The following is a 25,000-nucleotide window of genomic DNA, read 5'->3' as shown; positions in this document are numbered from 1 at the left end:
GCTTTTTGTGAATTCTACTGCTCCCGCTTGCAATTTACAAGCAGTCTTAGCCCCAGTACACACACACACACACACACACACACACAAAACTATCTTTACTATAAAGATTCCTTAAAGTATTCATAGCTATATTCATAGCTTTCTCTTGAAACAGGCAGAAAAGTACATTCAGATCCTGAGTGGGATGTGACTAATGCTTTGTGTGTAGATTTTACAGTTTGTGTGTGTGTTTGTGTGTGTGTGTGTTTTGAGACTGGCTGAGAGAGAGACTGGCTGGCTTATGGAAGCTGATGGTTTACCTACACAGGGTTACCTTCAGGGTTGTTATATATTTTTCTCCCTCTCACTCTCTCTCCCTTATCCACCCCCCCCATTTGTGTGTGTGTGTGCGTGGGTGTGTATGTGCATGTATCTGTGTGTTTGTGTATGTGTGTGTGTGTGTGTGCTGTAGTGTATCTGACATCATGCAGGCATGAGTTCCTATGCCCATGTCTTACTGACTGGCTGCTCTAATCTTGGAGAACTGTGAAACCTGTGCTTTCTGGGCTGTTCTCCTAATTCTCTCTAACTCTCAAAATATTTCTCATTATGAAACAATAAAGCCCGCTTCATTATGAGTAAAACAATTCTGTCGAAAATCAAGGAACCACAAAGGAACAAAGAGCTTTGGTTTACTGGTGCTCTCCGTGCCAATGTATATCAGCCTCTAAACTGCATTAACACTCTCTGTCTGCCTCTCTGTCCCTCTCTTTCTCTGTCTCTGTCTCTCTCTCTCTCTCTCTCTCTCTCAAAAAGCACTCTCACAGCTGTTTGTGTTACATTTTTTTCCATTTTTGGAGCACAAAAGCTTTTCTTGTTTATGCCGTGCTGTATTGTTCAGTTCACAGCTGTGTGTGTGTGTGCATGTGTGTGTGTGTGTGTATCTGTGTGTGTGCACGTTTGTGGGTGGGATTGTGTATTTGTACGTCAGAGAGATAACCAGAAGGGGAGAGAGTGTTAAGTTCAGGTAATTTTAGACTGTACTTGTAATTTTAGATTTATGAATACAAGGAATGGTATGAGTAATGGTCTAAGTGTGAGGATGACCTTGAATTAATCATTGACCTTTTGCATCAACACTTCAAACCTTACTTAAATTTACAGCAGAATTCGAATTCATACTCTCTCTCTCTCTCTCTCACACACACACACACACAAAACCTCTCTCTCTCGCTCTCTCTCAGTATACACGTGAATGCTTTAGTTTGATTAAGACTTCTACTCGTAGGTGATGACTGAATGAGTGAATGAATGAAAAGAGAGCTAAATGAGGAAGGTATTAAATGATGTGAAAGGGATTTTAGGCTTTTCCTGGAACGCCTGAAAACTGCCCTCGTTCACCTCGCCTGGTCTATGGATCAGACCTGACAGACCTGGCCACTGCGGTCACATGTGATCTCCTGAACGGGCACAAGTTCATCCACCCGTAGGTTACGCTCTGGTTTTTAATGTTCGCTGCAAGTTTAGAGGAAAACACAAACACACACACTCACGCACACAGAGGGCTCCCCATTGTCCTAGATTTGGCGGACCTGTCAGGTAGGTGACCTTGATATACTGCAGCTGTGCATTGTGGGTAAGGACCAGGTCACCTTGACTGACTTTTTGGGACTAAACTTTCATCCGACTCTTTTTAAGCACACGTAAACATTAAGTTTCTGTTTTGTTCGTCTCATGAATTTAATGAAGGCAACGAGTTTCAATTTAGTAGCCTATATCGTTAGCTTAGGCTGCTGCAGCCTTCCAAGACTGTAGCCAGACTAAACTCAAACAATTAGCCTTGGAAAAAAAAAAAAATCTCCTCTCCTCTCTTCACACAACAGAACTGTCAGTTGTATTCCTGAATTGCTGTTGTGTTCACCAAGTCAACCGGAGCAAAAGCGGGCTTTTTATAATCATTTAAAGTTGGAATAATAAAAGCATTGCCTCTCAAAATGCGACGGCCTCCGGGACGCCTAAGCAAATGAAGGATTGAGGCATAGAAACACAGAGAGATGGGCGGAAACCATTTGGAAACGTTTCTCGAGTTCTGGTGTTTCTCTACCGGAAAAGACTCGTTTGAACCTCAAACAAACATCGCAGAAGTTTGAACGGAGAAGAGGAATAAACAGTGCAATCATAACGTTATAATAACTTTTTGTTTCCCGCGCTCAACGATTCAGCAACGCCATAATTTCTCCTCTAGATGCTATGGAGTGATGGCAGTGAGTTTTAAAACGGTGTCGGGCAGGGAACATAAAAGTAGTGACTTCTGATATATTACTACATAAAATTGAACTAAAGTGCTTCAGCTATTACCTCATAAAAGTATATTATTTGGTATATTACATAGGTTACCTGTCAGTGAAACTCCTAAGTGAACTGTCTCCAATCGTGAAGACAAGCGTTGTTTTTGAAGGCGCTTTGAAATAACAGACTAATTGCTGTTGAGACGTCTCATTCAGTTGAGTCAAGTATTCACCGTGAATACTAGTCCACAAACGATGCTTATAAACCCTCTCGAATTAACAGGGGTAGCTCTCACCTCTAAACTGCTGAACAGGAATTGAAGACGTGCGGTTGCGTTTGTGTGCAATTATTTTACGGAGCGGAAAATGAAATTCGCAAATAAATAACTGAATCCATTGACACCATTAAAAACGAAAATAAAAAAATAACGTAGTAATAAATTATACAGAGATATACAGATATATAAATTATAATAACAAACGTTATTGTTTAAACGCCAAATGTCTTAGGCAAAGTAACATTATATTTCTTGAAAAAGCGTGCAACAGAGTAATGTTGGCTCCGGTAATAAAGTGTGACCTCGTCCAATTAAATTGACTTTTAAATCTGTAAAGCGTTAACACGGCGTACCATATACTTTTTTGGTTCTGTTTGGGAGCTCCCTAGGGAGCAGGATTTTTCATGGAATTGTGTCCATCTTTTGCGTTTCGTTTGTATATTACCTCGAATTTCTTTTTATAAACGCTGAAGATGATTCGTAAAAAAACATTGTGCCTTTTTAAAATGATTTTACTTGCTGACCTATGTGTTTATTGAAGATGTAGAGTCGCACTCAAACCGTTTCAGCTCCTCAGTAACGGGAGGCTGTTTTAACAAGGTCACATTGTCTCAGAATGTTCTTTACATAATGTGTTGTAAGCGAATCCGTAATATGCCAATCAGTAAGCACCATACAAGCAAGCCCTCCAAACAGGCACTATATAATGTGTCTGTGACGGTTTATGAGGATTTCCTATTATGTTAGATTCATTGAGGAATAAATGTTTATGTAAAGATAATGTAATGTAGATTACGGTTTTGTTTAGGGTTGCATACATACATAAAGCACATACTTAAATCTTTGTTTACATACAATATGAAGATTCACATCAAAAGTTTTACTTCATTTTCTTTAGGGCTATCATGTCCACTGTTCTTTGGGTCAAATGGTTGCAGATCCAAACACACACACACACACACACACACAGTGAGGCACACAGCAGGCAGAGTTTGCCTGTTGGCAGTTCAGTTGGGTTTATTTTTAGAAGTGAGTGGGCCACTGTTGGTGCTGGGGTGGACTGCGTCACACAGCTAAGGAACCCTCACTTTTGAAAGCCGTGCCAACATGTATACACACAGGCATGCACACGCACGCACGCACACGCACACACACACACGCACGCACGCACGCGCACGTACACGCACACAGTGTAGATGCACTAAATATGGTAATAGAATACATACTCACAGAGCCGCAGGGAAGTGAGTCGATGGAGGATTGTATCACTGAAGATTACCAGATCTTCCTGACACTCCTTTGCTGTTGTGATGTGTGAATTGTATTGTCTTTGCTCTTTCTCACTCCATTGCTCCCCCTCCTCTCTCACTCTGTCTCTCTGTTTCTCTCTCTCTCTCTCTCTCTTTCTCTCTCTTTCTGTATTTCTGCCCCCCCCCCCCCCCCCCCATCTCACACAACTACTCCCACTCAGGTGTCAGTAAGGACCAGTTGCCAATTAATCCACCCACTAGCAGCTCTCACACACTTGTGTGTGTGTGTGTGTGTGTGTGTGTGTTTGAGAGACACAGACGATTCAGTTCGCCCACCACCGTCCTCCCAACCCTGCCTGGAGCACTCAGAGCCGCTTACATAATAAAAATAATAATATATTAATATCCACACAGACAGATATAAACATCACATATAAAGGCAATGCAAGTGAGGAGCATCAAACAGTAGAAGGCAATGCTGATAGAACAGCACCAGCACTGATTAACGCGCTCACGCTAACAATGCCAATACCAACGTGATGAGGTTTCCACCGTGTGTCGGGTTCTTCTCCAGAGCTGTGTCTTTAGGAGGTCCAGTCTGTCAGTCTCTTTGTTCTGTTCACCTCTGTAAACGCTTCGCACGTCGGCTAGTTTCGGTCTAAACCGAATTCTGTTTGTACTGACCCTCTCGGATCAAGGGTGTTGACTGCATTGGTTCAGTTATGATTGAGGGCGACGGGTTATGCGCGGGTGTGATTGTGCGAGTGTGTGTGTGTGTGTGTGTGTCTGTGATGAAGAGATTTCACAGACCTCAGAGTCACATACCTACACACACACACACACACACACACAGACACACACACAGATACTCACACTGTTACGCAGACTAGTGTTTGCACTGGACTGAGTTTTTCACTGATTGTCGTCACTGTTAAAGAAATGATGGATTAGTATCTGAAATGCTTTTGACGGCTCCAGCTGTTTGTGCGGAACCGGTCAAAGGGAATCGTTTACTTTGGTCTGGAATCAAGCAGTTTGGAGTTCACGGCTGACAACCCCACAATCACTGGGCTTCTTCTGAAACTTGGCCATAAAGTCATTTGGGGATCTTGATTAGTTTAGATTATGAATTTCTCTCTCTCTCTCTCTCTCTCTCTCTCACACACACATACACACACACACACACACACACAAACACACACACACACACACACACAAACTCTGCTTCCAGCTGAATGCATCATTTTTTAATCAGTAAGTTCCTCTCCTTTTGAGCTGTGTGTGATTTTGTGTCTGTGTGTGCTCTAGGAATGTTAAGCATCAGTTTTCAGGGAGGAACTAATGTACTCATTGTCATAGCTCTAATCATTAAACTACTGTTAAAAGTCAAACAGTTTGTTCTGAATTGTTTGACTTCTTCGCTGATGATTATAGAAAGTGTCAACAACTACCTCCGTAATTGCTCTACTGATCCCAACAACCTCCTCCCTGCACCCTTTCTCTCTTTCTCCCTCTCTCTCTCTCTCTCTCTCTCTCTCTCTCTCTCTCTCTCCCCCTCTCTCTCTCTCTCTCTGTCTCTCTCTCTCTCTCCGTCTCTCTCTCTCTCTCTCTCTCTCCCTCTCCCTCTCTCTCTCTCTCTCTCACTCTCCCTCTCTCTCTCTCTCTCTCCTTCCCCCTCTCTCTCTCTGTCTCTCTCTCTCTCTCTGACCCCGCCCTCCTCCTTGGTGGGTAACAGCTCAGCAGTCTAGGCATCACATCGCGTTTCACTTCCTTAGTTTGTCATTTTAGCCAAAGTTTGCCACTGCTTCTCTACTGATATCACCAGACAGGCCATGTTAAAACATACACACACACACACGTGCACGCACACACAAACAACAGGCACACACAGATACACACATACATGCACACACACACACACAGATACACACATGCGTGCACACACACACACACACAAATACACGCAATCAATATTCAATGAACTTTTCACATAACCCTGTGAGATAACATGCTAATGTATTAGGAAAGGGACATGGGATTAATACAGGAGGAAGGGACAATGGTATGACCCAGGGAAAGAGGGAGAACCAATTGAAAAGAGGGACAAAAATGGGGAAAGAAAGAAAAGAACTCACCTCCCCAGCTTCGGATGGAACATTATGGAACATCTGAACCATATACTGTTTCCAGGAGACCACAGTTCATCGCCACAGAGACGCTGTTGTAACCTTGACTGCAGTCTGCAATGCAGTTTACAGGAATGAGGAATCACACTGGTCTAACACATCACATACACAGTACACACACACACAAACACACGCACACACACAAGCACGTACACACGGTACACACACACACACAGTACACACACACACACATAGACACACACACGAGCACGCACACACACAAACACACACACACACAAGCACACACACACACACACACACACACAAATGCAGACAACCACATACGTATACATACGGACAAACACACACACACACACACAGAGTATCTCTCTCTCTCAGCTGCAGTGTTAGGGCTAGTGAGGCATAGCTGGCAGGATTCTAATTGGTCCCTTTGGAGAACTGATGGACCTGAACCAGAGAATATGAAAATATCTAAAACCACCATAACTCGAGCAGGGAATCAGCCCAGTGATCTGTATGTCAGAGTGAACACACACACACACACACACACACACACACAATTCACAGGTGTGTGGTCCGTGGATCATGCTGCATGTATGGTGATAATCCTACACAGAGAGCAGCGTATAAAATACAAAAGGCTTTATATGCACATGGTGTTGTCTGTGTGTATGCGTGTGTGTGTGTGTGTGTTTCATTACAGATCTTATATGTCAGAGAGGCCCTTCATCTCCTTCTTTCTCCCTCTTTCCTCTCTCCCTCTTTTTCCTCTCTCTCTCTCTCTCTCTCTCTGTCTCTCTCTGTCTATTTTACCTATTTCTTTTTCCTCTCTGTCTTTTTCCTCTGTCTCTGTTTCCTCTCCCTCACGTTCACGTTGGCAGCAGGGGACAAATCAACCTCTTTAACCTCTACTTATCACTTAGTGTGTGTGTGTGTGTGTGTGTATTTGTGTGTTTATTCGTTTCTCACAGATGATCAGATTTTGAATCAGGTGTTTAATCCTCAAAGAGCTTTGTCATCAAAGGGTTTCTATCTGAGCACAAAAACACACTCTCTCTCTCCCTCTCTCTCTCTCTCATGGACACACACACACACGCACGCACAGAAGCATGTTTCAAAACAGATGGAGAATATTCCACACAGAGGTGAATATCACAAGCCCAATTCAGATGCGAAACTAAAATCTGCCTTTTGATATTGACATTTATTTCTAATGCGTTTAGATAGGACCGTGCTTACATGCCTCATTTCCTTAGAAAGCTGTCTGCTCGTGTGTGTCTGCATGTGCATGTGTGTGTGTGTGTGTGTGTGTGAGAGAGAGAGAGAGAGAGAGAGAGAGAGTGTGTGTGTGCATGCATGCCTGCATGTCAGTGTATTTATGATTTTCAATCTGTCAGTCTATACAAAGATGTTGACACTTGCCAAAGCAAACAGGCAGTAGGAGAGGGTAACTGCACTGTACCTCATGGAGGGGGTTATGTTGACATTTCTACCCCTTGCTGTCAGCTTGGACAACAGTTAGGAGTGTGACGGGGAGAATGTGTGATGTCCGTGTGTGTGTGTGTGTGTGTGTATGTGCGTGTGTGTATGTGCGTGTTTGCAAAATTTCTCTACTCCTTCATGTGTGTCTTCGTATTTGCCCTTGGAAGGACAAAGAGTTTTTATCTGCCAGCCTAACAGAGAAACAGAGAGAGAGAGAGAGAGAGGGGAGGGAGTGTAATTATTTGTGGCTTTTTTGAAGTATCTCACAGAATTTCCTGTTTTGATTTGTGGTAAGTGATTCTCTCTCCCTCTCTCTCTCTCTCTCTCACACACACACACACACACACACAGTTTTACTTATTTCTCTTCCTCAGGTTGTATGTACTCCATGGCAGTGTCACTGAAGTACATACTTTCATACACATTCACATATGGTTCATACACATTCATATACGGTTCACACACATTCATATATGGTTCACACACATTCATATACGGTTCACACACATTCATATACGGTTCATACACACGCATATATAGTTGAAGAGTAAGTGTAATTGACAGATTTCTCATTTACAGTAAAACAAAAATCAAAACATGCTGAAATAATTAACACCAAGACAGCAGATGGTGTGTGTGTGTGTGTTTGTGTGTGTGTGTGTGTATGTATGTATGTATGTGTGTATGTTTTGTGTCCCCACAAGAACAAAATTGGACTGATCACTGAAAAATGTGTTCTTACAAGAGACAACACACTGATTCCCAAAACACTAAAACAACTGAGTTTAAACTGAATCTGTTGAATGTATATGAGAGTTGGAAACTGACGAATCCAAAGCTAATGAGTCAGAATGTGAACAAAACCAAACTAAATCCACCCTCATTTATCAGAATTATAATCAAGTCCCAGTCCTACAACACTACGATAAGCAGAACCCGCAACAGAACAGAACAGAATGGAATGGAACAGAACAGAATAGCAAGATAAGTTCTTGCAGAGATTAAAGATGATTCATGTGAGACTTTGAAAACTGTCACACACCCATCAAAACCAAATGAACATTTGTGTTGTCGGGATCGGCTTCTCGAACCCCAGCGGAGACTCTGAACTCTCTGCCGTGATGGGCTCACGCAAATTGTTGCCATGAGGCATAAACTTATGAAACGCGCCCTTTGACCTCTCGCGTAATGACGACCAGACTCACCGTGAAAGGAGGGATTCTGGAAACAATGTTCTCACCAGATCTTTCGTATCCTTTCCTCTCTTTTTCCTCTCTGCTTCCCCGCCTTGTCGGTGTCTTTGTCTTTAATTCATCGGTGCACCCTGTCAGTCCTCATGCATGCATGCATTCATTCATTCATTGCTGCACATGCAGTTGGTTCAGTGATTAGTTCAGTGTGTTTATGTTGACACAAACCACAAACCCATCTTTCTTCATTAAAAAAGCCTCGTAACTTATGTTAACAGCATGTACAATGGGTAGATACCTAAAAAAATGTCTACCTTACACACACACACACAGACATATACACAAACACACACGCACGCGTGCACACACAGACATACACACACACACACACACACACACAGACATACACACACACACACACGCGCGCGCGCAGACACACACACACACACACACACACACACACACACACACAGACATACACACACACACACACACACACACACACACACAGACACAGACATACACACACACAGTCACTCTGACTTATTTACCGGTTGTGTTATCAGGTAGTTTGTACCATGAGGTTGATTTTGACAGCTGTGAGAGTATAATGTCCTCTGTTTGTGTTCGCGAGTTGGTATCTGTGGAGATACCACAGCTGTGCCAACTAAGCGTGTATGTGTGCATTTGTATATGCATGACACTCTGTTCATATTTGTTTGTGCAAACTCTTTGTTTGTATCTGTTTATCTGTGTGCATGTGTGTGAAAGCACTTTTGCATGCTTGTGTTCATGTGTCTGTTCATGTGTGTTTGTGTGAGTTTGTGCGTTTTGTGCGGGCATGGCTGTTAATGTATTTTTGAATGCAAATATCTGTTGTTTTTTTTAAGCCCTCTGGAGCGGAGAGCACATTTTTAGATCTAAGAGCTCAATCTATTTTGATGTTTCCCTTAGCTGTGCATGACTGTGTGTGTGTGTGTGTGTGTGTATGTGTGTGAGTGTGTGTGTGTGTGAGTGTGCATGGTTTACATGAGCTTTTGACTCAGTTTTGTATGAGTCCTTTAAGAAAAACTTTATATTTATTTAAAAAGGCTGCAGTACTACCTCGAAAAACGTAATAGTCTGCTACAGATAATATCAACCCTTCTTTTTTCTGTCTTTCTTTCTTTCTTTCTTTACTGAAAGGAAACAGAGAGATCGTGTTCATGCATATGTACAGATGTTTGTGCTTGTCTGTGTGTGTGTGTGTGTGTGTGTGTGTGTGTGTTAGAGAGAGAGAGAGTTTGCTCGTGTGAGTACCATCCATTATGGAAGAGGGATGGTGTCAATTCTGAGGGTTTTGTGTGAAACATTTGCCATCAATCCTGGTGAATGGCCTATCTGTGTCTGATCGCTCCTGTCTCTCAGGAGTTAGAGGGATTGCTATGTGATAGATCGATCTGGCTTGTTAGGCAAAAGTTATCAGAGTGCTTAGAATTCTCCCTCGCTTTATAGAACCGTCTTCACTTTTGGCTTCGATGTGATTGCATTTTGATGATGAGTGTGTTTTGACTGTCTGTCTGTTCCCTTTCTCCTCACAAACCTCAGCAAAATATTGAAGTCAAGTGTGTGACATAACTGTGTGTATATGTGTGTGTGAGTGTAGGTCTCTTTGTGTGTGTGTGTGTGTGTGTGTGTGTGTGTGTGCGTGTGTGTTGGGAAGCATTAGTGATTGGAGACAGTATTCTGAATTGTACCAATCAGTCATGCTTAACAAGATCTCACATAACACGTCGCACACTGCTTAAGAACTCTCTCTCTCTCTCTCTCTCTCTCTCTCTCTCCCTCTCTTTGCACATCCTCCATCACAGATATTAGCGTTTTATATGCATTTACACTCTGTAAATGGTCTAATGTGTAGATTGCAGTGAGGTTGTGATTCCTCACTGTTAAAGAGTCGTATTTAGTTACGCCACAGTGCTGTACAGTATGACTGATTAGACTCCCAGAGAGGTGATGGAATATTCAAAAAGGGGTTGATTGTAGAAGTATTAGCTGGGTTTCAGTCACATCTCAGTAATACATATATACATATATTCTATACATATATTCTGAACTGCGTTACAGAATAGAAAGTTGTTCTTGATTATATTACCTTTACTACCGTCAGACATTTTTTTAAACAATTAATCCCTTTCTGCTGAACTTCATCTTCATTATGGTCTTATATGATGTCATGTTGTGTATTGTGTATGCATTTGACATGCATTTGCTGGAAATTTTGTGATTGTTTAGCTGTGATGACTGTATGTCCTGCAGTGTAATTACATTAAATGCATGTTACTTAAATCAGTGGTTTATTTTTAGTCATCGTTGATAGTGTAAAAGTGTTGTGTTGAGAAAAATCGTGATACTTACCCCTTGATTTCTGCTTATGAACCATAACATATTGACTAATGATGCCTTAGGGCAAGATAAACTCATACTTAGCAACGTAAATGTCCGAAATCCAACTAATCTCTCTCTTTTTGTTTGTGTTTCAACAGGATGGGTCTAAGCAGCGCCAGGTGAGGAAGAAGACGGTTTCCTTCAGCACCATGCCGAGCGACCGTAAGATGAATAGCACAGCAGCCTGCATGGCCTTCATGCTGGAGGGTTGCGAGATGAAGAAGGTCCGCTCAAACTCACGCATGTACAACCGCTACTTCCTCTTAGACCCTGACATGCGATGGCTCCGCTGGGAACCCTCCAAGAAGGACTCAGAGAAAGCCAAGCTGGAAATCAAGAGCATCAAAGAAGTTCGGCTAGGGAAGAAAACCCCAGTCCTGCGTAGCAATGGGCTTTCTGATCAGTTTCCGGAAGAATGCGCCTTCTCGATCATCTATGGTGACAACTATGAATCACTAGACCTGGTGGCAAGCACTGCGGATGTGGTCAGCACCTGGGTAATGGGCCTGCGGTACTTGGTCTCCTATGGGCGGCACACTGTGGGTGTTGTGGAACCAAGCCAGCCCAGCTTGCGGACGTCTTGGATAGGGTCGGTTTTCGAGTTGGCGGACGTAGAGCGAAAGGGACACATCGAACTGTTCCACGCCACGCAAATCATCAAAGGACTCAACCCTGGCATGAAGGAGTCTCGAATCGAGTTGAAGTTTAAGGAACTACAGAAAGCCAAGGACCGGTACGGTGAGGCCATTGACTTGGACACGTTTGTGGAAGCGTACTGTGAGCTGTGTACGCGACCTGAAATCTTTTTCCTGCTGGTGCAGTTCTCAAGCAACAAAGAATACCTGGACACCAAGGACCTGATGCTGTTCGTGGAGGTGGAGCAGGGAGTCGAATGTGTGACGGAGGACATGTGTCGGGAGATTGTGCGAAAGTACGAACCCTCGGCAGAGGGGCGCGAAAGGGGCTACCTCTCCATCGACGGCTTCACGCACTACCTCCTGTCGGCTGAGTGCCACATCTTTGACCCGCAGCACAAACGCGTGTGCCAGGACATGACTCAGCCACTGTCCCACTATTACATCAACTCCTCGCACAATGCCTCCCTGCTGGAGGACCACTTCTGGGGCTCGTCGGACATCAGCAGCTACGTACGCGCCCTCCGCATGGGATGCCGAAGCCTGGAGGTGGTGGTTTGGGACGGCCCTGATTGTGAACCCGTGGTTTACATCGGCAGCTCCGTTGCATCCCAGCTGGCTTTCAGCAAAGTGCTGGACGTCATTAACCAGTACGCCTTCGAGAGCTCAGAGTACCCTTTGATCCTATGTCTGGTGACACATTGCAGCATTCCCCAGCAAAGGGTCATGGCCCAGCACATGAAAAAGATCCTAGGGGACAAGCTCCACACGGAGCCTCCCAACGCAGACGAGCATTACCTGCCTTCCCCAGAAAAGCTGAAGGGCAAGATCCTCATCAAAGGTAAGCGATTGCCGCCAGAATGCCAAGACTCTGAAGGTGAGGTGACAGACGAGGAGGAGGGACTCGAGATGTCGAGAAGAGCGGTCGGCGCAGATGACAAGGAGCAGCTCAACGGGATCGGTTCCAAGCGTCTGCGACTCTGCAAGGAACTCTCTGACCTTGTCACTCTTTGCAAGTCTGTTCAATTTCGGGACTTTGAGTTATCCAAGCGGGAGCAGAAGCATTGGGAAATATGTTCCTTTAACGAGGTGGATGCCAATCGCTTTGCCAACGAGTTTCCCGAAGACTTTGTTTGCTATAACAAGCGCTTCCTGTCACGGGTATACCCTACGCCCATGCGCATTGATGCCAGCAACATGAACCCGCAGGACTTCTGGAAGTGTGGCTGTCAGATTGTTGCCATGAATTATCAGACGCCAGGGTTGATGATGGACCTCAATCTGGGTTGGTTCAGACAGAACGGCAACTGTGGGTACGTACTCCGTCCGGCCATCATGCGTGAGGAAGTGTCGTACTTCAGCGCTAACGCTCGTGACTCGCTGCCTGGGGTATCTGCTCAGTTACTGCACATCAAAGTGATTAGCGGGCAGAACCTCCCAAAGCCTCGAGGCTCTGCCGCTAAAGGTGACGTGGTAGAACCGTATATATACGTAGAGATCCACGGGATCCCTGCAGACTGTGCTGAGCAGCGCACGAAAACAGTCTCGCAGAACGGAGATAACCCCATCTTCGACGAGACGTTCGAGTTCCAGATCAACCTTCCCGAGCTGGCAGCTTTGCGTTTTGTGGTACTGGACGATGATTACATTGGGGACGAGTTTATCGGCCAGTATACTATACCTTTCGAGTGCCTGCAGCCTGGATACCGGCACGTGCCACTGCAGTCACTGACGGGGGAGTTCCTTCCGAATACCACGCTGTTTGTTCACGTGGCAATTACAAACAGACGTGGAGGGGGCAAAGCACATAAGAGGGGTCTTTCAGTGCGAAAGGGGCGCAAAGCAAGGGAGTACACCTCCACTAAGACCACTGGGATCAAAGTGGTCGATGAACTCTTCAGGGCATCCACACAACCACTGCGAGAAGCCACAGACCTACGGGAAAATGTACAGGTATGAGCTTTGAAACTGTGTTTCAAATGTTTTGAGGTGCACTGCACAGTGCATGTGTACGTTCTCTACTCTTGAATGCATGTATCACAAAAGAATATTGTGTTCCCATTTATCAGTGCGATTGCTCACCAAATAGCTCATCTCTCTGAAGTGTCTGGTTTGGACATGCATTCTTTAGACCCAAACATTTATATTTAACGCTTTAATACGGGGATTGGGAATCTGTGGCCCAGAAAACATTTTATTTCATGATTTTACATAGCTCACCAGTATAAAACTACACTCATTTAATGTGCAGTATGTTTACTGTACTAACTTTACTGTACTATACCAGTACTGTACTAAATGAAATAAGTTATCATAGAAGCATTTGAAATGCAGCAACCTCGTCGTGATTCGCTCTGGTCTTTAAGTTCACAGTACCCTTCTTATTATAATTCTTGATCTGCGTCATGCTCAGGTCATGATGACAAGTAGTTTCCTCAAAAAATAATCCACAAAGGCAGCAGATTGAGGTGGGAAGATATTTTAGAGCAGAAAAAAAGATGACAAAAGCAAGTAGATGGATTCATTTCAGCCTGAATGGACAGCTAGAAGTGCGTTTCCAGGCACTTACCATATGTGTTATTATAATGAATGCTCTTTGCTCAAAAAAATCAATTGCCTCAAGAATTCCTGAGACACTCCATACGTCGTAAATCCAAAGGATCAATACCTTACGCCTGATTACTGACCTTATCAAGGAAGGTGCGATGGACTTCTTCACTGGCATTTTCTTTGTTTTCAAATCGTGTGGAGTTTGGGAATGATGCAAAACCGCAGCATGGCAGTGATTTATATGAGGCTCTGTGTGTTGCAGTCCTCAATGTTGTAGTTACCACAGCTGGACTGCGTATCAGAGTATAAAATCAGACTGGGCTTATTTACACCCATTCATCATTGCTTGGTAACATCCAGCACTGTTCACGGCACAACCATACTGTTCTCATTACATTCAAATTTATGGGCACTTTCTAAAATATGTGGGTGTTACCCTTGCTCTATCAAAAAATTTTCCTTTTTTTTTTTGGCCTCTTTTTTTATAAAAGCATTCTTGACAGCTTATTTCTCAACCTCGCACCGTTAATCAGATGCGCAAGCTTGAAAAAAGGGGAAAAAAAATAAAAAAAAATGCTCAGGTCGTAATTGTTAGCCATATGTCTGAAGTTCCTCATCTTTTCTAGTATGATGGGTAATAGATTTTTTTTTTTAAAAAAAAGATGAAATGAAAGTGGGCTCTAAGCTGAAATAATAAGTGAGAAATGTCTTGGACGGCCTCTAATGCACCCTGACAGATCATTTAATATCACTTTAACACAGCCCTGGCGTGTAGCATTCGTCCCTGAGCAGTGTCAACGTCACGTGGAGCAGTTTTCTGTCGCATTCAAACTCCTTTTTCCTCCCAGCTCTACTGAAAGTCATCTGTTTGCCTTTTGATTCCAGTCTTTGTTGTTAACATATTATTCAGTTTGAGACATTAGCATTTTGAGTGAGGACCTCTTTTTTTTTTTTTTTTTTTTCGTTTTTAGGAAGCTGTAAGTACCTTGAAGTCCTTCTCCCCAACAGGGGTACACAAAAAAAGGCTTGTAAATATTACATTAGAGGAATGAATAAACCACATCATATCTTCAAAATTAGAGAATGGAGGAAGAGAGAATGCCTGAGTGAGACAGAGAAAGAGAAAGAGGAAAACACAGGGAAAGAGAAAGGAGAATGAGAGAGAGAGAGAGAGAGAGATGTGACAGTAGAGCTCATTAGTTTGGTTGATACTCTCAGAGCTCGGGGAAACAAAAGGTTTGATCAGGATTCTCCAATCTCTCCCTCTCTCTCTCTCTCTCTCCCCCTCTCTCTCTCTCTCTCTCTCTCTCTCGCTAATGCACTATGTTCCTCTCCAGAGGAAGAAACCGCAGTGCTAATGACTTAATATTTACATAACAAGAAAAGACGGCGATAAAAACAGACAATGGAGGTTAACACCCGTTAATGAGAGACGGCAGTAACGTGTTTGGAGAGGAGTCCAGTCACTAATGGATTAGGATGTTGTTAGGTCGTTCAAGAATTTAGTCATCATCTTTCTTTAGTCTTCCCCCAGCGGAACTAGAAACAGTGAAGAATTTCATGCGCATGTCACTGCTTGTTAAACGAGCGTCTAATAACCTACATTGTTTGCAAGCGTGTTCTCGTTCAGTCTGTTCCATTTCATTTCTTTTCTTTTCTTTTTCTTTTTTTTTTGTCTTGTGGTCTCTTTTGATGAAGCTGCAATTGGTCACAGTAGAGTTTTAAGTATGCGTGGTCCTAAGTCCTTTAAATGCAAAGAGAGAGAGAGAGAGAGAAAAAAAAAACAACATTTTGCTTTGGGAAATCTTCCTCTAGAGAAAATATGCCAAGTTCTTCTCCTTATTTTTGATTTGCTGGCACATGGAAGCTGGATATTTCCCAGTTGGAAATAAACAGTTAAGTTATTTTTGACTCGTTTTGTCAGCAAAGGAGACCACGTACACACCTTCATGTCTTATAAGGTACTGGTAATGGCAAGCACAAAATGGTATGATAATATATGTTAGATATTTTATATTACAAAATAGTTATATTAAATATTACATTTATATTATGAAATGCAATCATTTGTCTTAGACAGTAAATTTGTCTGCCAATTTGAAACCTACGTGTGGCACATTAAGACTTTTATGCTTATCCGTGCGCAGTAATTTTAAAGTTTAAAGTGCAGCTTTAAAGTGAGATTAATCCAGAAGACATATGCATATATCTTTAACGAGGCCTCGTGAAGGAGCATGTGGAAGCACAATAGCTGTGAGTGCAACACTCAAGCGCATGTAACGAATAGCAGAAAGCTTAGCACATCAAGCTATACAAAGTGGCTTGTGCAACAAAACACGCATAAACAGTAGAGACACATGCATGCATCACATGTGGGATAAAAGAAAGAAAAACAACACATGGCATAAAAGCGCCGGTATTTAACATGTTACAGAGCTGTTGCACAATCTTCACGTCGGTTTGGTTTTTTTTTTTTTTCCTTTTTTTTTTTTTTTTTTTTTTTTTTTAGCACAGCCGGCTCTTCAAGCAAGGCACAGTGTGTCAGCAAAAAAAAAAAAACCCCCAAAAAAACAGCCTTTATGGAGTAAACGTGCTGTTTATCACTGTCACGTATATATGTGTGAATCGTCTTGGGTTTTTTTTTTTTTTTTTTTGTGGGGGGGGGGTGTTATCTTGGCAGAAATCTGATGGGTTTTTTTTAAACTGTGGGCTTGACTTGTGTTCAAAACGTGTGATTTTCTCAGAGTATCTCAAATTGTCCCTAAATGGCATTTACAGGCACTTTCCTGTCTGATCTTGTCATTCTACTGGACAGAGCCCTCAACATGAAGTTCTTTCTTTTTTTTTTCTTTCGCTGTTTCTTTTTTTTTTAAAGAGACTGATACACTTCTGCGTATTTCATCACGTTTTCCCAAAAACGGCACTTTTTTTGTTTTGTTTTTTTAGCTCAGTAGTGGCTCTTCTTAGTTGTTGTTCTTAGTGTCTGCACCTTTCATTTTTGTACTTTAGTTATTTCAGTCTACTTCTCCACAGGCTTGCATTTATAATTGTATAACCGACAAAACCAAGCTAACATATTGACATGATTTAGTGCTGTCATATGGACAATGGAATGGTAAACCCATCATACAGGTTTGCCTTCTGCTAGAGAAGCATTTTCAGTTGTGGAATACTTGTGGTTTAGAAGACTGACTCAGAGATAACTGAAACGAGGGGGGGGGGAGCTTTATTAAGCCTTCCCTTTACTCTTCGGTCGACTGCTCTTTCTTTTCTTCTGTTCCTTGGACATTTTTCCTTCTCCTTCTTGCCACGGTGGCTTAGAAACTAGCATTTGTCCCTTGTCTGGGCTTTGTGTAAAGACCATTGAACTGTAAGTGACTGTCGAACAGATCTGCATGGAGATTTTCCACAATGCCTTCAAAGAAAGAATGAGGGGGTTATTTTTGGCCTCTTTCTTACCTTCTTTTTGTTTGTTTGATTGGGTTTTTTGTTTGTTTGTTTGTTTGTTTTGTTGTGTTGTTTTTGCTCTTTAACACGTTTGTGTTTTTTTGTTTGTTTGGGTTTTTTTTTTTTTTTTCCAATTTTGTAGATGTAATGTTGTGGGTGATTAGGTTTGCTTACTTCAGTAAATGAATGAATATAGAAATGCTCACCATCCCCGTGTGTTGTAGGAGCTAAACTTGCTAAGCTTATCATTAGTGGAAGCTGACGGAGAGGTTACCTTTGTGAATCCTGTTTTGATGTTGTTTTCAATGGTCTTCAAAGACAGTCTCTTCACTGAATGATAATTAGAAGACTCAGAGAAGAAAGAGAAGGGGAAAAAAAGAGGGATGTCCTCCCAAGAGGAGGACAAGGGAAAGAGATTTGCAGAGAATTACCCTCTCTTCAGACCATCAGATAGAAGCAGGTCAATGTAACAGATACCAGTCTGATGGTAATCAGATGTTACAGTGTCTCTGAGTATCATTTTACCATTTACATCAGCGCGCGCGCACGCACGCACGCACACTCACACACAAACGCGCACACGCACACACACACACACTCTACACACCCTCTACTGGACAAGACCGTTTACATCACTACATTTCTAATGTGCACAGTCTCAAAATTCCAGATTTTGACCTCATACATCCATAGAGACAGCAGGCTGTGTGTACTTCCAGACCTCGACACAACTCTCAGCATAGCCAAAATTGTTCCATAGTAACACTGTTTAGTGGACTGTACACTTCTTTTGCTTTAGTTGCCAAGTTACATAATCAAGCTTTCACATTCTCTCTATTGCTCACACACTCACACACGCACACACACACACACACACACACGCAACACGTAATAGTGTGACACTACAGTGTTTTTTTTTTTCACGTGATGTTTCACTGTTATTACAGGAAGTTCCCACTCGTCCATCTCTAATCTCTCTCTCTTTCTCTCTCTCTCTCTCTCACACACACACACACACATTAATAAAATCATAAACAAGCAGCTGAACCAAAGTCAATAAGCAGAAGATGAGATAAGGGCTTGTCTGGCAAGCTCGCTGAAATGCTTTTCTTCTGGAAAATGACTTGACATGGCCTTTGAGAGAGAGAGGGAGAAGTTAGTATATCATAAATTTAGATCATGTTTGTTTGGGGTTTTTTTGGGGGGGGGGGTGTTTTGTTTTGTTTTGGTTTTTTTCACTCTTACAGTGACATCATAACTAAGCTTTGGTTCTAGAATGCCTAAGTGTTCGCCATTAACAGTTTACTATTAAAACGTTTGTGACAGGCAACATATTTCAGTGTCAAGAGCTGAAAAACAATTTATGAATTTGGTTGAAAATATAAATATCTTCACCTTCATGATTATGGTTTTTTTTTCAACCATGGATTAGCTATCCTCGAGAAGAAGGAAAAAAGAAAATTCCATAAAATTCCAAATGCCATATCAGTCCACGTGCACTTTAAACTTGACGCACATGGACGGAGGTGTGATTTGCTCTGCTCATTTTGGCATTAAAATTGGAATGATTTAAAAAAAAAAAAAAAAGGATGGCGCTGCCTGTGTCATGCTGTGAGATTTCTAGAACATCCACTCCGGACACTAATGAGTTTTAATGTAATTTTCATTCTAGTCACCTCAGATCACACAACTCAAACTCAGCGCTTTCATCTCAAGGGCTTCGACCCATGATGGAGTCCGCTTAGCACGAAAAACAAAACGAACGGTATAGAAACTGCGAACCGTACGTGGAGAGGGTCGAGGAGGTGGAATCAACGAGGGAAAACGGGCAATAATGGAAGTGGCAAACTGGAGCCAAATGCTGAATAACATTTACAGACTCTGTTATAATTCAAAACAGCGCTATGAAGCTCTTGTACCAGATTTTTATAAGCGGTCACAGATCAGAAAAAGCAACCACACTGCTTTCTCTTGCCACAGTTTGGAATGATAGAGATTCTGAGTACAGGATTTAAATGCAGTTTGAATAGATTTTTTTTTTTTAAATATTACATACTTCCAGTGCACTTCAACCACGTGAATGGTTTTTGAATCGTATTGTAGAGACAGAGAGAAAAGAGAGTGAGGACAGATGGCGGGGGGGCACCTCTACTGTGTTAATAGTATTCAACGTGTCCCCCGTGTTTTTCTCCACAAACACTGGACAAAGTGTCTGGAACAAATTAGCCCAACGTGTGGCGGAAGTGGCTTTTTTCCCGCGCTCTTTTGCCCTGGGCCTCACACTGTGTGTGTGTGTGTGTGTGTGTGTGTGTTCGTGTATATGTTAGTGTGCGTGCGTGTGTGTTTGTGTATGTGATAGTGTGTGAGTGTGTGTTTGTGTGTGTGTGTGTGTGTGTGTGTGTGTTTTAGAGGGGATTTGGACAGAATTCCGATGGGTCATTAAACTCAAAAGAAAGAGCAAGATGGGAAGGTTAGAAAAACAGAATCAAAGGATGAATGAAGCTAAGGAGAGAGAAAGAGAGAGAGAGAGCCAGAGAGAGAGAGAGAGACAGAGAGAGAGAGGGAATATGGAATTTGTGTGATGTGTATTTTTTTAGTTTATCACTCCCGAGAGTTTTAGGGCACATATTGAAGCTTCTTTAAACAAACTGTTAATCTTCTTCACACAGGTCAAGACAGACACACAGAGAGAGAGAGGGAGAGAGAAAGGGAAGGAGGAAGGAGGAAGGATGTATGTGCGGTTTATATTTATGGTTCATGCATGGTACCACACGCAAACACAAACATCCAGGTCAGGACTCTCAGCCCTGTGGGTCTGTCAGACGTTCTGCATGGGGAGTGTCTGTCCCCTCTCTGGGCAGCAGGAGGAGGTCTGAGGGGGTAAAGCATGGGAGTCCCCCACAGAGAGCAGAGACACACACCAAAGTGGTCGTTTTACAACCGTGCTAAATTCACAATTACTTTTATTTGACTGGGTTGTCATGTTGTGTTATTCATTAAAAGGAATTCCTTGACGAGCTGTGATTTATTTTTTTATTCCCCTGTGATTTGTGGAGAATTGTTTCACCATGTAGTTTTAAAAAAAAAAATACAGCCTCCCTCATGCATATACACATTCGCATGCCAACACACATTCTTTGTGTGATTTTTGTGTGGTCTGACACCAGGCATGATTCCAGCTCTGGCCATAGGTGAGAACATAATTAAGATTCTCAGTTCTTCATGTTGGGGTGTGTGTGTGTGTGTGTGTGTGAGTGTGTGTGTGTGTGTGTGTGTAGGTGTTCAGTTCAGACTCCAGGCTTGGGAGCTGTGTGTGGACTGAATGGTTTGGAAAGCAGACAAACCATGTCTGGGTTTGAGGCTCCAAAGCTGCACGGATGAGCTGAGTGGACATGCAAGAGGACCCTCAATGCACACACACACAAACACACACACACACACACACACACACACACACAATTAAAGCTCCACAAATACAAGCATGTTATTCACAGACTTCACACACGGGGCTTGGTCTCTCTCTCTCTCTCTCTCTCTCTCTCTCTCTCTCTCTCACTCACTCACTCACTCTCTTTCTTTCTTTCTTTCTTTCTTTCTTTCTCTCACCAACGCACACACAGATACTTACACACACGCGCGCGTGCACACACACACACACACACTCAAAGACACAACCACACACAGACTCAAAGAAAGACACAAACGCCCAGCTGCTGGTTGCTGAAGCTGTGAGTGCTTTGAGTTGAAGGTTGAAGTCATGGGAACTAAAATGTTGGACTTGCTCTGTCTCTTCGCTTTCCAAACATCTGAAGACCAGAGATCCCTGGAATATTTCTGTAATCCTCAAAATCACATTCATCATGACAATTCTCTGCAAAAAATTAAAAGAAAACAAAAACAAAAAAACAATACTCCTTCGCCATATTTCTCAGTATCTCCATGTCAACTTATATGTGACTTTGTTTGATCCTGCTCTTGAAGTTGTTTCTGAGTTGACAGCACTGAACACAATTTATTCATTTCTTTAGTGGGGTCTTCATGCATAGGAACAAGGCTAGGAGACGGTATGATTTTAACGATGCGTAAGGGTGCGTAAATTCATAGCCAGGTATAACGACAGGCATAACTACTTGGGTTCACAGACTCGGCTACAGTTGGTGTTTTCTTCCCCCCGAAATGCTTCGGCAAGCGGCGCGTACCCTCCACCGCGTACTTATCCGTCTTCTGGAACTAACGCTGACACGGGTAGCGAGTGTCTATTGTTGTCTTCCCCCTCAGTATCAGCGGCGAAGAGGAAAACTGGCCTGTTCTCTTTTATGCGGAGAGGTCGACCCTGCTACCCGAAAGCTAATCTCTTTTTTTCGATCTTTCCGTCTGTTTTCCCAGAATGCCATGGTGTCGTTCAAGGAGCTGTGTGGCCTGACTCCCGCGGCAAATATGAAACAGTGTATCCTGACCGTGTCGTCGTGGTTAATGAACAGCGAACGAGCCCTGAAGGTGACGGTGGATTTGAGCGAATCGTATCCCACCATGGAGGCGCAAGGGCCTATCCCAGAGCTCCTACGGAAAGTCCTCACCGCCTATGACACGGTACGTTAACGTCACTGCCCCTGTACCGAAGTATTCAAAGCCTATGACATGGTACGTTAGTGTCATTCACGATGTATCAAAGACTTCACTGTTTGCGCCATGAAGAACAGGCTGATGCTGACGTTTATCTCACTATATGTGTACGGAACAGTGTGTGTGCATTTGTCTGTTACATATATGGGAATTTCTTATGCCGCAGTGCACGTATACATTCTCTACGTAGAGGCGAAAGACCTTAGACTTCAAGTGTGTGTGTGTGTGTGTGTGTGTGTGTGTGTCTAAATATAACTAGTTCTGCTGCAGGCAGTTTTAGTAGAAACAATGAAAGGATAGACATTCACACGGCTTTGCTGCAGGAAACACTTTAATTGTTTGGTCTGGCTCTCTGGATGACACCGCTCTCTGTCTATATAAATATGTGTTTATGAATGTGTGTGTGTGTGTGTGTGTCTTTATATTTTTTAATAAACTCTCAGAGATTACTTTGTTTTTTTTTTCTGTTGTGTAAGTTTATTGCATCCTTTGTGTATGCGTGTTTGCTTGTGTGGTGAATAGGAAATCCCCACAAGGATTTAATCGTGTGTGTGTGTGTGTGTGTGTGTGTGTGTGTGTGTGTGTGTGTGTCAGTCAGTGTGTGTGTGTATGTGTGTGTCAGTGTGTGTGTGTCAGTGTGTGTGTGCAATTCTCTCCTCTTGTTCTAACTATACTTCCTTTTGCCCTCACTCTATTTCCTGTAGATGATACAGACAAGTCGCACACTGATTGAGTCAGCAGACGTTGTGTATGCCAAACTCACCCAAGCACAACGGGCAGGTAAGACTACACACACACACACACACACACACACACACACACACAAAATCACACCCCAGCCTGACTGTCACTTTAGAACCCTGACACACAAATGTCTTGACACCCAGTAACAGCCCGTTTTTGGGGCATTAACTGTTACGTTTATGTTAACGGCCAATCAGATTCTAAATCACCTGTCGCGCAGCAGGGGGCCGGAGCAGCAGTCGCAGCAGTCATCAGAGTGATTTAATAGGTACTAGCCCATACAAAACCGCAGCTCTTCTCAATGCACAACACCGCTGACGAAAGCTAACGTATCAAGGTCATGTTAGCTTACCCACTGGCTCATCTTCATTTCTGTAGCAGCAGCGAGGGCTCTTTAACACGGGAAACGTGAAGACTGTCTGTTGATATTTTGTCCAGAACAGCATGGGCTTTTAAACACACCACAGTTAGTTAGTTAGCTAGTTGCCTTATGAAGGACAGTGTCACTTATTCGCAATACACACAGACACACACACACAACACACGCACACACACGCACACAACACACACGCACACACACATGCACACAACACACGCACGCGCACACACACACACACGCACACAACACACGCGCAAACACACACGCACACACACACACACACGCACGCGCACACACACGCACACACACAACACACGCACACAGACACACACACAACACACGCACACACACACATAGGATAGTCTGTTTTAAACTCGCTCAGTGTTAATGGAGCATAGTAAGAACATTTACTGTAACTGGCCACTAACTAGCAATGCAATCAAACAGCTGCCAGATTGGCTGCAGCCGACGCTTCTGATTGGCTGCTCCTGTCCTCTCCTGACAGATCTATAGAGCAAGTGGCAGAATAAGGAGTAAAAGAGACAGAGAGAAACGTGAATCATAGATGGACTAGTGGTGGTGGTTATGTTTGTTTTCACACTTAGCATCAAACAGTTTCTCACGGCAGTGAACAGAAAGAAAACGAGAGAGAGACAGAGAGAGAGTGAGAGCGAGGGAGTCACTTTTTCCTCGGAAGAGCCGCTTCGTTGCTGAGTGCAAATACAACAGATCTTTTACATATCCTTTAGCATATGTAAAATACTGCAGGGAGTTCATGAACCAAATGCACGTTTTGAGTATGTATGTGTGTGTGCGTGTGTGCATGCATGTGTGTGTGTGTGTGTGTGTGTGTGCGTGTGTGTGTGTGTGTGTGAGTGTGTGTGTGTGCGCGCACGTAGAAGCTCTTTGCATTCATGGCACCTCCTACGGATTGTCTTCCGTACCAAGAAGGTTTTCTACTCACTGCTGCTCCACACACACACACACACACACACACACACACACACCTCTGCTCATATCTTGGGGATAGCAGGGCGGTCGTGTCCTAAAGCCCTTTTCCTGTATCAGTCCATTCCACCTGTTCACTTTAATAAAACAGAAAGGACAGGACAGAGAGAGAAAACTGCACATGGAAACTCATTATCTGCTGTCACTCTCCAAAAAGAGTGAAGAGTAAATACTGAGTGTGACACTTCACGTTTCAAAAACTGTCTCAAAGCACTGGGTTTAGAGGTAATAAGTGTTAGCAGTATGCATCTTAGTTTGAATTTAAACTTCATTTTAACGATTTTCATTTTCATTTTAATTAAAATTTTCAGCGGTGTAAGAATAAGTAGAACAAAAAAACAACCATTGCTTGGTTGCTTGAACTCTGTGGGCCTCCTGAAGACACTCTGCTGAAAACCACAGCTAAATAAAACAGCTTGGTCATGAGGGAAGGATTATAATGAGAGTGATGGATGGAAAGAGAGGGAATGAGAGAGAGAGAGAGAGAGAGGGAGGGGGGGCATGTTCCAGCACGTTGGTGATCAGTGAGAGAGATTCTGGTCTCCACTGACTCATCCCCTGCTGACATTCACT

General features: G+C 43.1%; 1 protein-coding gene across 1 annotated transcript in view; it reads left to right on the top strand.

Annotated features, from left to right (window-relative positions):
* Positions 1–25,000, top strand: part of LOC115829485 (inactive phospholipase C-like protein 2) — a 60,657-nt gene that overhangs the window by 25,718 nt on the left and 9,939 nt on the right. The window contains exons 2-4 of the mRNA XM_030793601.1: positions 11,140–13,629; positions 22,060–22,263; positions 23,001–23,076. Coding sequence (XP_030649461.1) covers positions 11,140–13,629; positions 22,060–22,263; positions 23,001–23,076 — 2,770 coding nt within the window. The remainder of the gene's footprint in view (positions 1–11,139; positions 13,630–22,059; positions 22,264–23,000; positions 23,077–25,000) is intronic.

Source organism: Chanos chanos, chromosome 16 (assembly GCF_902362185.1).
Source record: "Chanos chanos chromosome 16, fChaCha1.1, whole genome shotgun sequence".
Lineage (NCBI taxonomy): Eukaryota > Metazoa > Chordata > Actinopteri > Gonorynchiformes > Chanidae > Chanos > Chanos chanos.
The sequence above is the reverse complement of the archived record's forward strand: the minus strand, read 5'-3'. Positions and strand labels throughout refer to the sequence as shown.